Genomic DNA, 17,331 nt, shown 5'->3' with positions numbered 1-17,331 from the left:
TTTTCTTCTTTCAACAGATCTACTCTTATGTAGATTATCTCGCTAATACCTATCCTAACATCATTAATGTAAAAGATATAGGATACACGTTTTTGGGAAGGCCTATTCTAGGAATCAGAATATCAACATCACAACAAAATACTACAAAGAAACCAGCCATATTCTTTGATGCAGGTAACTCCCCTACACATTATTAATTCTTATGTTAAAGCTTAGTTCAGTAAATATAGGATTATTCAATATCAAATGTCGTAGATATCACTATTTGATCATATGCAACATTTATGTAGGCCCTAACATTCATAGAGTATATCTACAAATCTTAAATAAATTTCTTCAAGGTTATGGTTTTATATATAGTCTGGTGGAAAAATTAAGTTAATTTTAATATTTTTCTTTTCCTTTGTCACAGTTACCCCTTTGAGGTGAGAAAATCATTTATTTATTTATTTTCAACTTCTTGCTATATATATTACAGGGGCATGTTTCATAAATATATGCCATCTATATCCTATATGTTTGTAATTAATTATATTGTACTACCGTAATTTACAGACTATAAGACGCACATTTTTCTTCGAAAAATTGCCTCCAAAATTCAGGTGAGCCTTATATTGAAATTAATATAAAAATGTCCAGTGTTTGATTTAAAATTCCCGCCAATCTTAAAACTGACCATATATTCGATGCCACGGGAAACTTATCTCTATCTGGCAACACTGGATTCAACTAGCAGCAGCAATGCACCGATGTGATGAACATGAGTTGCGGGGATTCACAGGCTTGCTAACACTGCCTTCCTCCTTCCCCGCCATCACAAACCCAGAACCACAGACTAGAATATGCAGGCCGTAAACTCTGCGAAAAACTGGAAAAATGTTACGGTATTTAAAAAAAATGCGAACAATGAAGGCGTGTCTTATAATCCGTAAAATATGGCAGTAGTATTCATAAAACCAGTTTGGGGCCACTTCCTCAAACCAGGCTTTTTTATATATGAAATCCTCCAGCATAGAATCTAATTATACACATCGAAAATTTAAAATCCACCACTAGCCATAGTATTTTAACAAAGAAGAATGCACAAAGTAAATTGGATAATTGCACTGCATATAGGCTTTTATGACATTTAAAAATAAAAAAAATGAATTAATTATTTTGGATATTTTATATTTAATAAATCATGAAAAAGTGTGTAATTTGTGGAGAATTAAAACAATATCAAGAATTTTCTCGAAATGGAAATACAAGACGAGATGAGTGTAAAGCATGCCGGAATAAAATGAGCAAACAAAATGATGAAACAGAAAAAATAGGTGCGTTTGCTTATCATGTTGTAAATCCTGAACAATTATCTGAAAAAGAATTTATAGACTTACAAAACGAATTGAATTATATCAAACTAATGTTTTTAGAATTTTACATCGACTACAAGAATGGGAAAGTTCAACTTGATGAAAGAGCAAAATATCATCTTAATAAAATACACGAGCTGTGGAATAATGCATTACCCTAAAAGAATTTAGACTACTATTTTAGTTTTAAGAACCATCATATCTTTATTAATCATATCAATAATAAGAAGTGGAATGATTATATAAGTGCATTTTTGAAATGGAGGGTAAGGATGATGCCTTATTCAAATTGGGAGTAAAGCTAAATAAACATTTGTTTTATGACATTTAAAATCTTAAAATCTTACATCTAAAACTTGTAACATATAGTGCTGTCTTTGATTGAAAAAATAGTTTTTGTTTGGTGTAAATCGGATCACAAATAACTGAATTATAAAAGTTTAAAGTTTACTATGTTGCATACAGACGCTGCATTCACTTTCATTCAATTGCACACACGCACACATTCACAATATCAGCCGTCGAGCACACATATACATATATAGCAAAGAAGAAAGAGGAAGTAAAACGTTACTTGCATAATACCAGTTAACATGTTTTCTCCTTCTTCTGAGTATGTAATAATAACAACACCAAAACTGTCCGTCCTGGCTGTCTGTCTTAGCTGTCACGGCTTGTTGTCTGTCCCGCTTTTTTCGATTCAAGATCATCACTTTGAAGAAAATTCTTGATACAAAATCTGTCCGCAACTCTCTAGCTTTTATTACTCTGAAACATACCACATGCAACACCATCTATTGAGTAGGTGAGTAACTTATTGATCATAGCCACCTAACCGGGAAATTTAGTTAAAACATCAATGTTCAAAAAAGAAAAAATCAGTGTCTCCAACTCAATATATTTTTTCGGAACGTTCCAGGATTTTAATTTTTCAAGATATCGCTTTAAAACATATAGGGATGAATTCACCCCATTACTAATAAATATGATAATTGTTAAAAGTGAGTTGGCAACACTTGCAGTCCCACCCCCAAATAACGTTATTATTTAATACCTCGATCCCTAATTAACCGATTTCAAGAATTCAAACGGTAAATGAATACTAATAACATAACCAATTTTTTAAAATGCATAGATGGTTACATAACCCAAAGGATACTTTTCCCTTTTTCAATATCTCCACAAAATTTCAACAAATCGAAAAAATAAAAATACTACCATAAGTCAAATAATATTTTAAGACTTTTTTAAAGAATAACATTTTCCCGAAAACTCAAAAATAAACCCGTAAAAAATTCCCGAAATTTTGAACTTGCTATAAGAACGTCAAATATTAACCGATTTTCAAAATTCAAACGACAATCAATAGACAAATAAATTTCCTATCTATTGAAAGTCTTATAAATTGCATAACTCTAAGGATATAATTACAAAAAACTCAAATAAATCCCTTATTTATATATGTATCTTTAAAATTTAAATGACATTATGTTCTGTATATCCAAAGGTCTTAGTTTTTTATAGTCTGATACTATAAAAACACTTATACACTTAAAATTACAAGTTCGGATATTGATAATGAAATCATAAAAACACTTATACACTTAAAATTACAAGTTTTATTTTTGGATTCATTTCTAAAGTAAAACTGATGTATTTTATAACCATTATCTAAATCTTTCAAACCTTCATACTTAACAAACAGCTTATACTTTTTCAAATCTTTCAATACTTGCTCAGTTTCATCATTATATCCTTGTGGTAATAACGTCTTATATTTCTCATCTAAATGTACTAAAACTCTTTGACCATAACGCTGTGTTTGAATCAATTTCCATAATGTTATCTCGTACGCTTTACCTTTTTCTAACTCATCTATGCGAAGGAATCTCAATGCTTTAACGTCATTTTTTTTATTCAAATAATTAGCCATAGTTTATTTATTATAAGGAAAATGCTCGTTTTATGAGAAATTCTTAAAACCAATCCTCATTTACATACAGAACTCAACAGTTGGATAATTATCTTTTAAACCAGTGTATTTCATTTTTATTCCATCTTTAACGATCTCATCAATCATTTTATCAGTTAAGTGTTTTGTAAATCTAGGTGGAAGAAATACCTTAAACTCCTCACATTCAACTAAAATGCTCTTTCCAAACTTAGTTTTAATCTTTTCCATTTTCACAATTTTATATTCTGTATTTAATTCTAATTCTCTTAATCCAATAACTTGTTTTTGTTCAAGACTTCCAAGTTTATTTAAAAGCTCAATATGACTCGACATCGTATTTATTATATAGAAAATCAATGAACACTCTTCAATTTTTATCTTCACCAAAAAATATTTAATCATTTTTTATGAATTTTGTTTATGGAAAAACTTGAATACAAACATACATTTAACTATCTAAAACTCTTCTACTACTTTCTCATTCTTAGGATCATATGTAAAGTTCTTTTGTCCAATTAAAATTGCATAACATATAGTATTAGCAGCCACAGCTTCTGCAAAGTCTACTACAATCTTTATGTTTGTTCTCTCATTTACCGATACATTCTTCCTCTTACTACAATTAATCACATACATTGGTCTGTTATCTATAAACTCTTTAGGATCATAGTACATTTCGATATTGCCACATGTTATTCTCTTAAATGCAGTATAATCTTCGTACATCTTAAAATAATCCTTGTTAGCAATATCTAAGTTTCTTGATTCTTTTGGAAATACCTCATTCCTTCCATTCTTAAGATAGATATTCTTTACCTTACAATGATCAAACTTACTTGCATCTGCTGTTTGTTTGCCACTTCTATCAGTTTGGAACATTACAACTACGAAATCAGCATATCAAATTGTCTAGAATTAAATTGAGTAGTAACATCAAACTCCAAGAAAGAACCTACAACAGTCTTTTGAACACATTGATAAGTATGGAATGAAAACATGATTTTAGGTTCTTTAAGAATATTCAACTTTAACTTGTTTTCATAATTAGATTCGTATTCAACAATAGGCATTCTTATCTCCATACTTTTTATTGTTATTTTTCCATCATGAGGAGCTGCTGCACCTGCTCCTGATCCAGTCCATTTATACAAGACATCGTTATTGTTGTTAGCTTTTGTAAATGTTATTCTCAATCCACCTTTCCACATAACCTCTTTATAATCACTTAAAAAGCCGGGAATTAATCTTAATGGATATAAAACACTAAAGTGCTTTCTTAGACCAAGTTTATCATCTGTTTCAAATCCTGCTTGTTTTAGATATTCAACTTCTGGTTTGGAAATCTTTAATGTTCCGATAGCTGTAGATGTTATTCCTGGTAGCTCAATCTTGTCTATAACAACACCATGCTTTCTAACCTCAATTTGAGAAAAGAAGAATGGTAAGAAGTTATCTACAAGTTTTATAGTATCATTTGCACCAAATGTTCCTCCGACTGATGCACCAACAACTTCAAAAGTCATATGACAATCTGCTTTGTGTGGATGTATAAAGCCATCCCCCACATCGAAATCAAACTCAATATCTTTGTTAGCTTCATTCAAATTATTAAATGTTCTTGTGTTAGCTTTAAAGCTTTGTAACTCGTAACTCTCAACACTATCCATTTATTATAAAGAAAATCTTGAAACAACGCTTTTATGGGATATACCCATAAAAGAATCATACATAATAACAATTAAAAACTTATAATCCCCATCCTAACTTAACCTTAGCATTCATAGCAGTACCAACCCCAAAAGCAGCTAATCGTTCACCAATTGATGCATCACTACTAAATGCTCTTTTCCATGCTTTAGTTTCTAGTTCCTTATCTGCAATATGTCTTGACTCTGTATCTTTATTGTCTCTGTAGTATATATCGTGTTCTTTACAAGCCTCATCTAATGGGTTAATGCCTTCATCACCTCTCTCTAATCTTTCTTGAAGCTTAGTCCCAGGCCCGCAAAATCTGAAACCTGGAATATGTAATTCAAATGGGAGTTTATTAATCAAATCATTTACTAATCCTTTTCCAAGCTTCTTATCATTCCAGAATCGTGGTGGTAATGTATTTAAGATCTTAATCAAATAACCTATACCTTTTAGATCATTAGGAATAAATTGTGAAAGCTTATTATTAATCATACTCACTATACCTACTTTCTCATTATAAAAGTTATTATTACCAGCCTTTTCTTCTCCATCTATAACTATTAACCGATCAATTAACTTTCTCACATCATCCATCCATATATATTCTTTAGGTATCTCTGTATATTGTTTAATTCCTTCACCAGTCCTTTTAGGAGTTGGAGGTAAAGATGGTTTAATATAATTATCCCAAATAGGCTTGATAATATTAATGTACTTAGAACCTCTATTAGATGCTACTTTTTTATCTCGATTATATTTTTGGAAGGCAGCATCTGATTCTATTATTATTTCCTTGTACTGTTCAAAATCATCATCATCATAATCTTCAATGGTTTTATTAGTATTCATCGTTAACAATTCCCATAGACCTTCTGTTCCCTTATAAGTTTTACCATTAATTATCAAATCATCACCATTCACTTTAACTTCAGAATTTCCTATCTTATTATTTTTCCATCTTCTTCTACAGTTCTTATTCCAAACACACTATCATTTGTTTTACTATAATATTTCGTTGCAATCTTACCAAATGATTGTGCTGTTGTTAAAGGCTCTACTCCTTCAACTTTGTCTTTAATTTGTTTTCTCATTTGTTTTATTTCTCCTGTTATAGGCGTATCACTACTACTTGGGGAACTATCATAAGTTATCTTTTTAGGTGTTTCTAGTAGACTAGGATCTATTGAAACCGTCTTATGTACAACTGGAACAAGTTCAGTTATTAGATTTTTATTTTGTTCTGCTACTTCTTTGATCTCACTTCCTAAGTTTTGAATAGCATCAATTACAGGTTGCTCTTGTGTCTTAAATTTATCATATATACCTGCTCTTTCTTTCTTCCAAGATTTCAAGCCCTTTATCAAGAACTCCTTTAACTTGATATTCTTATTAATATCTTTTTCATCCATTTATTATATAGAAAACGAACAAACGTCAATAAACGTCAAAGAACATAAATAAACGTGAAAAAACTCAAACGTTTAAGAAGTGTTTTATCTTGTTTCTATACTTACCATTGTTTACCTTCCTTGTCATATCAATTACTATAAAACCATAATCTTCTTGCCAACATTTTGAACATATCTCTTTAAATTTATCATTAGACATATCTCCTCCAACAAACTCATTATACACATGTTTAAGATTAGTATCATCTTGTCTGAATATGCATAGGAAGTTAACGTTATCTCTTATAAGCTGTTTAGGTACTTTTGAATATGTTTGTGCAAGATAGAAAGAGTCTAAATGTCTATGCCTACCTCTTGTAAAGTAATTTCTAACAGTATCTTGATTTTCCAAAATGTAATCGTCAAACACTACTACAGAGTATTTTTCACATTCATCAATAGGTACAATAGAATCATTACCGCTTAAGAACGTTGCTATTTGTTTCTTAAACTTTAGTTCTGCCTTTTCAAATCGATCTTTTAACTGCTCATACTTTGGCTGATTCATGCTTTTAGAATATATATAGAAGTAATTATTGTTTACCAACCTGGCTGTAATAAAAAATTAAATAACAAAAACGTCTTACCACACCCAGATGAACCCACTATAAGGCATCGAATATCATCAGGTATAAGTTCTCCATTTCTTTTCTTAACTGTTGTTTCTTTTATCATCTCTTTTACATCCCAATTAATAGTTTTCTTACTCATTTATTATAGAGAAAATCGACTCTTTTATGATCTTATATCTTTAAGTTGTTCTCTGATCTTAAGCAACGTATCTTTTATATATTCGTTATCCATTTCACCATTTAATGTTATTATCATCTCTAGCTGTTCTTTAAATGAGTTAATACAAGTGACAATGGTTTTATATTCGTCTTTTCTTTTGCTTATGTTTAACTTAGAAGACAAACCTGTTATTATAGCACTTCCAGTTGCAAGAGACGTTGTTAATATTGAGTAAATTGTTACAGGTATAAAAATATTAATAAATCCAGTTGTTGCAGAAAGTATGACTGATAACGTGATCAAAGTGTAGTATGCATATTTAACAATTCGTAGTTTTCTCTTTTTCTTCTTTAAACTGTATTCTAACTTTTGAATAACATCTTCTATTAACTTGATTACTTTTTCTCTTGGAATATCTCTAGGTAAATCAAACTCATTCATTTATTATATAATAAATGGCTAAGGTATTTAAGTTAACGAGTGATACTTCTGTTTTAAAGAAGAAACTCCATTACGAATTAGACAACAGTAGCAACTATTTAAGTATAGGACTAGTTGGGTTTTACAGTACATATCTAACTCCAAACATAACAACAGAAAAAAACAGTTTCTCATATGGTAATAGACAAGTTTTTATACCAGAAGGTCAATATAATTTAAAATCACTTAATGAATATTTAAAATCTCAATCCATCAACATAACATTATCAGAAGATCATTTAAGAAATAGAGTTAAAATTCAAACTGATAGTAATGATGTTACAATTGGGAGTATAGGTACTGTCCTCGGGTTTAATGTTTTTGAAGTTTTAGAAAAGAACAAAACACATATTGGAAGTAAGTTGCCAAAGTTTCATCCGTTTGATACTATAAATGTTCACTGTAATATAGCAGATGGTATGTTTGTGAAAGATACAGAATATACACATAGGGAAACAGGAATTTTAGCATCATTCAAAACAGATGCTGAGTTCAAACATAGTATTATTTACGAGCCTACTTATCCATTATTTTTCCCTATATCCAAAGACAAGGTTGACAATTTTGAGATAAGGATAACAGATGAGAATGATTCCTTAATTGATTTTGGTGGAGCAACAACAACTGTATTTTTACAAACTAAGATTTTCTCTTAAATAAATAGGAAGATGTGTTCTATTAAAGGTTGTATGTTTAGTGTTCCTTATAACGAACTAAAGGATTTAAATATTGATCATGTATTAACAAAGAAACAACTTAGTGATAAATCTAAGAAAATTAAAGAAGGTAAAGGAATGGATTTAACTTTAACTACTGCACAAATGAAAAATATTAAGAAAGAGCATATGGGTGGTTTTATCTTTACAATTCCAGCCATTTTAGCAGCTTTAGGAGCAGTTGGCTCATTAGCAGGTGGTGCAGCAGCGATTACTAAAACTGTACTGGATGCTAAGAAGAATAAACAAGAACTTGAAGAACAAAAAAGACACAATATGGCTATGGAAGAAAAGCAGGGAGCAGGTAAACCAAAGAAATCAAAAAACTAAAACCATTGACCAACTTCGATATAGAGAGGTTGGTTAAAGAATTAAAGATAAAACAATTTAGAGGCCTATTTATGAGTGATGAACTTCCACAAAAACCCTATATAAATGAATGTGGTGTAGTTAACTTTGATAAATCAGAAAACATTGGTACTCATTGGATATGCTATTGGAAAGATAACAACATAAAGTACGTGTTCGATTCTTATGGTGGTGTTCCTCCTAAACAACTAGTACAATATCTTGGTACCGAAAACTTATTTTACAATGACGAACGAATACAAGACTTTAGTTCAGTTATATGTGGTCATCTTTGTGTTAAGGTTTTAAATCTTCTAAATCAAGGGTATTCTTTTAGTGATGTTATGTATATGATTAAAAATGATTAAATATTATTAAGTTTAAGTACTTTTATGGTTTATATTCATAAAAGTTTTGTTTTAAGATAAATATGGAAGCCATACACAATAGATTTTTAGATTATTTTGAGAAAAATGAGGATGAACTAGATGCACTAGTTAGATTTAATTTTAATTGGTATTTTCGGGATGTTAGTAAGATAGACTTAAAAGATAAAAACAACGCATATACAGTTGTTCAGTTATGGAAAATGTTAATACCTAAATTTTTGTATACGGAAGAAGAGTTGGTAAAGTTATATCCAATAATTACCTTAAAGGATATGTTATCAAATTATAACACCGGACCATTAAAATGCAGTAATTGTGGTAGTAAGTCATTAACAAAAGGCAGGAGTACATATATTTGTCATAATTGTTCTGTAGCGAATGGTTTTGTTTACAGTACTTGTGAAGGAATGAGAGCTGCTTGCGTAAGAAAACCATGGTATGATACTATAAAAAGATTTAAGTTACAGTTATCTCGTTTACAAGCTTTACAGTATAGAATTATTCCTGAAGAGGTGTTCAAGGTGTTAAATGATGAATTTAGAGATATATCAAAACATTTAATATCAACAAAAGATGTTCTAGAAGTATTAAAGAAAAACAAATACACAAAATATTATGATGATGTTTATTTAATACACTATCACCTTACCGATCAAAAACCATTAAACTTACGACATATGGAAGAAACACTTATAACGGACTTCGAAAACTTATACAAAACCTTTAAAGAACTGTATCCGAAAAGAGTATTGTTTATTAACTTAAAATGTGTATTATACTATGTGTTGAAAAAGCACGATGTTCATGTTGATATTGATTTTAAACATTCATCTAAACAAATAGAGATGTTAAAGAAATGTTTTGAAAAATTAGGTTGGACATTTTCTGTATAATAAATGAGTATGGATATATTTGGTAATGTTAAAGATAGAAAAGATAATGTTGATATTAGTGAAGAAAAATTAAAGTTGTTGGAGAATTTAAATGATGTTGTTAGCGTAAGTCAACTTAGATCAATAGAAGCTCAATTAGAGAACGATAGAAAACGATTTGAAGATGCATTAGAAACGTTACAAGACACATACATAAAGAAAGAAGATCTTCAAAAGGTTAGGATGGATACTACTAAATTGATTATGCAGAAAGAAACTGTACCTCTACTATATCGATTAAGAGCTAAAAACGTTAAGGAGCCAATCTTTAGAATATTTAATCTCTCTAACGGTTACAAATTTCTCTATAATGGGAAAATAATGCACATGGAATTAAGTTTGGATAAATACTTTTTAGACATATATTTAGTAATCCAGCAGCTAGGAAAGTCCTGTTGGGAGTTTGAGAGCCAGAAGGTTTGTTTGTTTTACCGAATTCTACTATCTTTAGTGTTTTAAAAAAAATTGGTCACATGTTCTGAATCATGGTCATTATTGCGCAATGGCCGCCATCTTGAATATTCCTTTCGTATTCACTACATTTTTCTTAAATACATCTACCTCAAGCTGTAATTGTCGCAAAGGTATCAGTTATACCTCGTTCGATTTGCAATAGTATAGGCTTTTAGGTGACGTTATTCACTTGTCAGTAATACACACAAGAGGGAAGTAAAGGAGGGAAATTTGGAAAAATTCCCTCAAAAATTTCACTTTTACCGATTTTTTGCTATTGTTATATGGCAACGCTGGGTTCTAGACGAGAAAGAAAAATTACATACATTTCTTGTAATGTGATAAATATATGCTGAAAGTTTTGTCTTGATTGGTTTACTAGCAGAGGAGTAATAAAATATTTTGTATTTTATGATTTTGGTCGCTCTAACAATCTTTGGATTTAATGAAAGTATTTTTGTCACATAGAAAGACCTCCAGCTCAGACTGTAATTGCCGTAGAGGTACAAATAATATTTCGTTTTATAATTTGTTTGATTAGAGTAATAAATGGTGTGGTGATACAGTTGACCTGCAAAAATCTGAATTAGATTATGAACAGTCAGGGCCAAAGCAATGGGAAAAGCTCCTTCACGAATTAGTACCCTCATTCTGTAAATCATCAAGTACTCAGCGTAGACGTGATACCTTATTTCAGATATCCTATTTCTTAATACACAATGGCTTAAAAAAACATCGTTACATGTCGCTAATGCTCAAGCAATACACCATTTAAGTAGATCCAAAACTATCATCACCATGTTGAACCGTCAAGGGCTATGCTGCAGTTATGATGATGTGCTACGTCAAGATCAAATGCTAGCAAACAGGACTATTATTAAGGCTAAAGGACACCGTGTTTCCATACCTCCATCAATAAAACCCAACATTCCTGTTCGAGGTGCTATGGACAATTTCGACAGAGAAGAAGCTACATTTTCAGGAATGCATGGAACACACGACACAGTACTTGTCTTGTTTCAAGACCATCATCTGAGTGATAACGTCTTGTTAGAAGAACCTTCACTTTAGATTGAAAACATCGTATTTGGAGATGGTTTTCCCTCTTACATTTTGCTGTAACTCTGATAATAACAGAATTATTCTATATCGGGGTACTTTCGAGACACTCTGTGTGTGTTTAGCGAGAGATACCTGGGAACGTTTGGCATTGATGTCACTTCACGAACTCTCACTAAAGATATAGATGCCCAAAAACTATTTTACTATACAAAGCCAAAAACAAGGTGCAGTATCCTCAGTACTTTCGTTCCTAACGTACCTCATTTAGATTTCCCTCAGGAAGTTGAGATTCCCTCTAGAAACGCTTTTACGAGTGCACTATCTGAACATCCTTCTCACTGGACCATTACGGGATATACTCCAATATTACCCTATCCTGCAACTCAGTATGACTCTATTTATACAACAATGTGTAATTTCCAAGATATCTTGCACCAGTTAAATATCGAAGAGAGTTCACTGTGGTGTGACGAAGGCGTATATCATATAACTAAAGAAATTCAGCTTCTTCAACCCGAAAAGTTTTCCAACATATTTTTTGGCCTTGGAGGATTTCATCTTCAGAAAGTCGTGCTTGCATGTATTGGACTATACCTCAAGAGCAGTGGAGCTTTGGAAATGCTTGTTCAGACTGAAACCATGGGTCCACACACTTTAAAAGGAAACCACTATAGCAGGGGAGTTAGAGCAATAGGAATGCTTTGTGAAGAAATGGAAACACTGGAGTGGAAGGCGTTCATGGAACAGATTAACATAACTAAATATTCCAAATTGTTCTCAATAGTAAAACGCATACAGTTATCTGTGTATGAAGAACAAAGTTTATCTAAAGAAACTAAATGTGCTATCGAAAACCTGAGTGCCATCAGAATGGACTTTGAAAAATTTAGAGAAAGTTGAGCACAAAAGAGTGAAATGTTTGCTTATTGGGATCGGTTTGTCTCCACACTTGCTCCTCTTCTCCGAGACTTAATTCGAGCGGACAGAGAAAATAACTGGGATTTGCATGTATGCAGCCTTAGAGAGTGTTTGCCACTTTTCTTCTCATTTGACAGAACAAATTATGCACAGTGTTGTACTCTATATTACCACGATTGCTTAAAACTAGAACAAGAACATCTTCTGATCTATAATGAGTTTAAGAACGGTCATTTCACAGTTCAACATAGTAACAATAGATTCAGCAGCATTGCATTGGATCAAGCACTAGAGCAACACTACAATAAGCCAGCCAAGGGATCTGGAGGCATAATCGGAGTAACCAGAAAAAAGAAGCCGTGACAAAACACAATCTTATCAAACATGAGAAAGAAAATATAACATACTTTTTGAGACGGTTTTGTGGCCTTAATGAAGACGATGAATATGCTCTTCATCATGAGTTTTCAAAGTCTTTAACAATTTAAGAGCAGCAAAATATTTCAGAGATGATAACTCTTGTGCTTGAGAGAGGAAATCCCTTTTCGAAAGTCGAAAGTCGTGGAATTTCTAACATTATAAGTGGAACAAAAATTGATCAAGTAATAGCTGAGTACTAACTCTCTATACTAGCTACAAAAACTTCGTTCACGAAAGGCTCATTGACAAATCCAAAGGTATTCTAGATCCCATACATAAACAATTTCCAGAGACAAAGAAACACATATCTGCAACCGAGACGGCACTCCAAGAAACAAATAATGCTATTCGGTTCATAGAAATAGCATGTTCAAGAAATTTCGATATTGAGACAGTACTAAAATACGATCTTACATTTACATCGTATTATCTAACAGATGATGGGTTCTTAAAGAAAGCAGATAAAGCACAACTCAGCAAAGAACTTGAAAAACACTTTTTAAATAAGAATAATGTAGTTAGTTATCTACCAAAGCAGGAAACGAGAGCAGCAATGGTGATTGACTTTATGGTGTACGCGCGAAAAGTCTATGTCAAACGAATTATGTGTAAAACGTTTGGAGACTACTTTGACTATTTGTGGAAAATATTTTTAAAACTCTCCGAAGGTTGTTTGCGCACTGACATAGTGTTTGAATTCTATCAAGATAAAAGTATCAAAAACTGGGAGCGACTGAGGCGACAAAAAAATGTTGATCTTATTGATGTGATTCCTAGTAACCCAAATGCACCTCTTCCTGTCAACATGGACACTTTTTGGGCTTCAAGCCAGAACAAAGCACGTTTGCAAGAACTCTTCATTGAGTGGATTGTCATCAAGGAAATTCTATAAAATCTTTGTATTTGGGAGGAGGTCACAAACATAACCCAAAGCTATGCCTGAAATTAACCGAAGGATCTGTTAGTTTGGTACCAGATCTTCACTGTGAATGTGAGGAAGCTGATAATAGAATCATGAAACACATCCAACACATGGTCGAAACCGATTCCATTGAAAGAGTTATGATTGCCTCAGTAGATACATATGTTATGATTTCCGCACTATATCATTTCAAATAGAGTTATAAAAAATGTGGCCTGAAAGAACTGTGGGTTGTCAAAGACACACGACCATCTATGAGGTACATACCACTTCACAAAATGACGGAGAACATGGACGACACACTTTTATATGTTCTTCCTGCTGTGCACAGTTTAACTGGTTGCGATACCACAAGTAAGGTTGGGACAAAACTTATGGCACTTAAAACAGTAATGACATCAGGAACCCTGTTGAACAATTTTGGGGTTGCTCCCTTGGATGGAAGAATGATACAAAATGCTGAGCTTTTTATTGCAAAAGTACTTGGTTCATCGATTTGAACGATTTGAACAGTACCACAAAGCAAAAGCTATCAACTTTTCTCAACTATGTCCATCATCAACAACGATAGTCTTTCATATACAGCGTGCATATCTTCAGTGCTACATATGGGTGACTGTGCTGGATGAAGCCCAACCACTGAATCCACTAGAGTATGGTTACATAGAAGAAGCAGGATATCTTAAGCCAATAATAACGACTGGATATTTCAGACCTCCTGAATTTGTCTCTCCTTGTATGTGCAAGACATGTGCCAAAGTTAATGTTTGTCCTTGCAGAGTGAAACAAATACCGTGTTGTCCATTCTGTAAATGTAAAGTGAAGAATATGTGTGTAAACGTGGGATGAAAGTGTCAGTTTATCAGACATTTGTGGACTGTTATATAAGAATAATGATAAATTGCTGTTTGAAAATATCACTTGATATCAAATTTGGAACACATTTCTTAATTACGAAATATGAAATGTTACGATTTTTAAAAAATCTATGTCTTCACTTGTGAATTAAATATTGGGTATTAATGTTTAGTGAATTTCTAGTAGTTCCACTTCTATCTTTTAGTGTTTCCACATCATTAAAGGAAAATATTTCGTGTGAATTTTATATTTATTTCCTTTATACTTCCTTGTCATAAGTTATAATGGCACATATGTTAGATTAATCCACACCATTTATTACTCTAATCAAACAAATTATAAAACAAAATATTATTTGTACCTCTACGGCAATTACAGTCTGAGCTGGAGGTCTTTCTATGTGACAAAAGTACTTTCATTAAATCCAAAGATTGTTAGAGCGACCAAAATCATAAAATACAAAATATTTTATTACTCCTCTGCTAGTAAACCAATCAAGACAAAACTTTCAGCATATATTTATCACATTACAAGAAATGTATGTAATTTTTCTTTCTCGTCTAGAACCCAGCGTTGCCATATAACAATAGCAAAAAATCGGTAAAAGTGAAATTTTTGAGGGAATTTTTCCAAATTTCCCTCCTTTACTTCCCTCTTGTGTGTATTACTGACAAGTGAATAACGTCACCTAAAAGCCTATACTATTGCAAATCGAACGAGATATAACTGATACCTTTGCGACAATTACAGCTTGAGGTAGATGTATTTAAGAAAAATGTAGTGAATACGAAAGGAATATTCAAGATGGCGGCCATTGCGCAATAATGACCATGATTCAGAACATGTGACCAATCTTTTTTAAAACACTAAAGATAGTAGAACTCGATAAAATAAACAAACCTTCTGGCTCTCAAACTCCCAACAGGACTCTCCTAGCTGCTAGACTATAGGTGATACTTTGATTGAAAATATACCTTTTGGTTTTAAGAAGAATGATATAATAACGATTAAACCAACTAAAAATTCGGCTATGGAAGAAGGTCAATTATTGTTTGTTGTGATGTACATAGAAAGAGAGCTTTCCTAAAGACGTTTGCTATATAATAAATATGGATATTTTTGGTAATGTATCTAATGCTATTGATAAACAAGATGTTGTAACATTAGAACAGCTTGAATCAGTGAAAAAAGAGTTTAATTTACTTACAAGAAAAGAAATTGTTGAAGTTCCATGTCGATTGGCAGAAGATGATCTTGGGAAACCAGTCTTTTTTGTACATAATTTAGCTGCTGCCTACAAATTTCTTTATAGAGGTAGGTTAATGCATATAGAATCGAGTTTTAATAAACATCTTATAGACTTATTTTTAAATGACGTTTTAGTTGAAAGTTTTCCATTACACTTTAATATAAATGATCAGTTAGCAATTAGACCATCTAAAGATTCTGAATTGAAAGAAGGTAAGTTATTATTGATTATTATGTATGTAGAAATAGAAGATAAAAACGAATCAAGTGATGATGATGATGATAATGTTAAAAGTATAGTATTAGGTAATGATAAATTTTAAATTTTTTTGTTGATTTTCTATACAATAAATAATGATGTATTGTGTTAAGTGTAAGAAGTTAACAGATACGGAGAAAGATACCTTTAGAATTGAACAAACAAAGAATGGAAGATATCTAAAGAAAGGTATTTGTTCTGTATGTGGTGTTACTAAAACTCAATTCGTTAAAAAGCCCGATTGACTAAAAGAAGGTAAAGGTGTTAGAGAAGACATTATAGAAGAAATTCACAAACCATCTAGAAAAAAATTTGACAGATTAAGTGTAGTTATAAAAGGTATCGATGATCTTTGGCAAGCTGATCTTGTTGAAATGGATAGTGGAGTATTAAAAGGTGTTTCCAAATTAAATAAAGGTTATAAGTATCTGCTAACGATTATAGATGTGTTCTCTAAATATGCGTTTGCTGTTCCTGTTAAAGATAAAAGTGGTAAGAATGTTACAGAACCATTCGAATCCATATTAAAAACGAGAAAACCTAGTAACTTATAAACAGATCAAGGTAAAGAGTTTTATAATAAAGAGTTTAAGAAGTTAATGGATGAAAATAAGATTAATCACTACTCAACCTATAGTGGTAAGAAAGCTTCTGTTGTTGAGAGATTTAATAGAACACTTAAACAAAACATGTGAAAAAGGTTCACAACACAAGGAAATTATAAATGGATAGAGATATTACCAACATTGGCTAGTGAGTATAATAATAGAGTACATAGAACAATTGGTTTAAAGCCTATAGAAGTTAATAAGAAGAATGAGCGAACAATATTGGAAAAAGTGTATAAAAAAGAATATAGACGTGTTAAATCTAAATACAAATTAGGTGATTATGTTCGTATAAGTAAATCGAAAGGGTTATTTGAGAAAGGATATACACCTAATTGGTCAACAGAAGTATTTGTTATTAGTGAAGTTATTCCATCTAATCCACCTACATATAGAATTAAAGATTTAGAAGAAGAGGATGTACAAGGTAGATTTTACGAACCAGAACTATTACAGACGAAACATAAAGATGAATACTTGGTGGAAAAGGTGTTGAGAAAGAAAGGTGATAAAGTATATGTTAAATGGCTAGGG

At 31.6% G+C, this 17,331-nt stretch overlaps 1 protein-coding gene across 2 annotated transcripts in view; it reads left to right on the top strand.

Annotated features, from left to right (window-relative positions):
- LOC145663688 (carboxypeptidase B-like) overlaps positions 1-17,331 on the top strand; it is a 102,408-nt gene that overhangs the window by 41,092 nt on the left and 43,985 nt on the right. For both annotated transcript variants that reach the window (XM_081729785.1, XM_081729784.1), the window contains exon 3: positions 18-174. In XM_081729785.1, coding sequence (XP_081585911.1) covers positions 18-174 — 157 coding nt within the window. The remainder of the gene's footprint in view (positions 1-17; positions 175-17,331) is intronic.

The sequence above is a fragment of the Thermobia domestica genome, chromosome 11 (assembly GCF_964235325.1).
Source record: "Thermobia domestica chromosome 11, izTheDome1.hap1.1, whole genome shotgun sequence".
Lineage (NCBI taxonomy): Eukaryota > Metazoa > Arthropoda > Insecta > Zygentoma > Lepismatidae > Thermobia > Thermobia domestica.
This window is presented reverse-complemented; position numbering and strand designations above follow the sequence as displayed.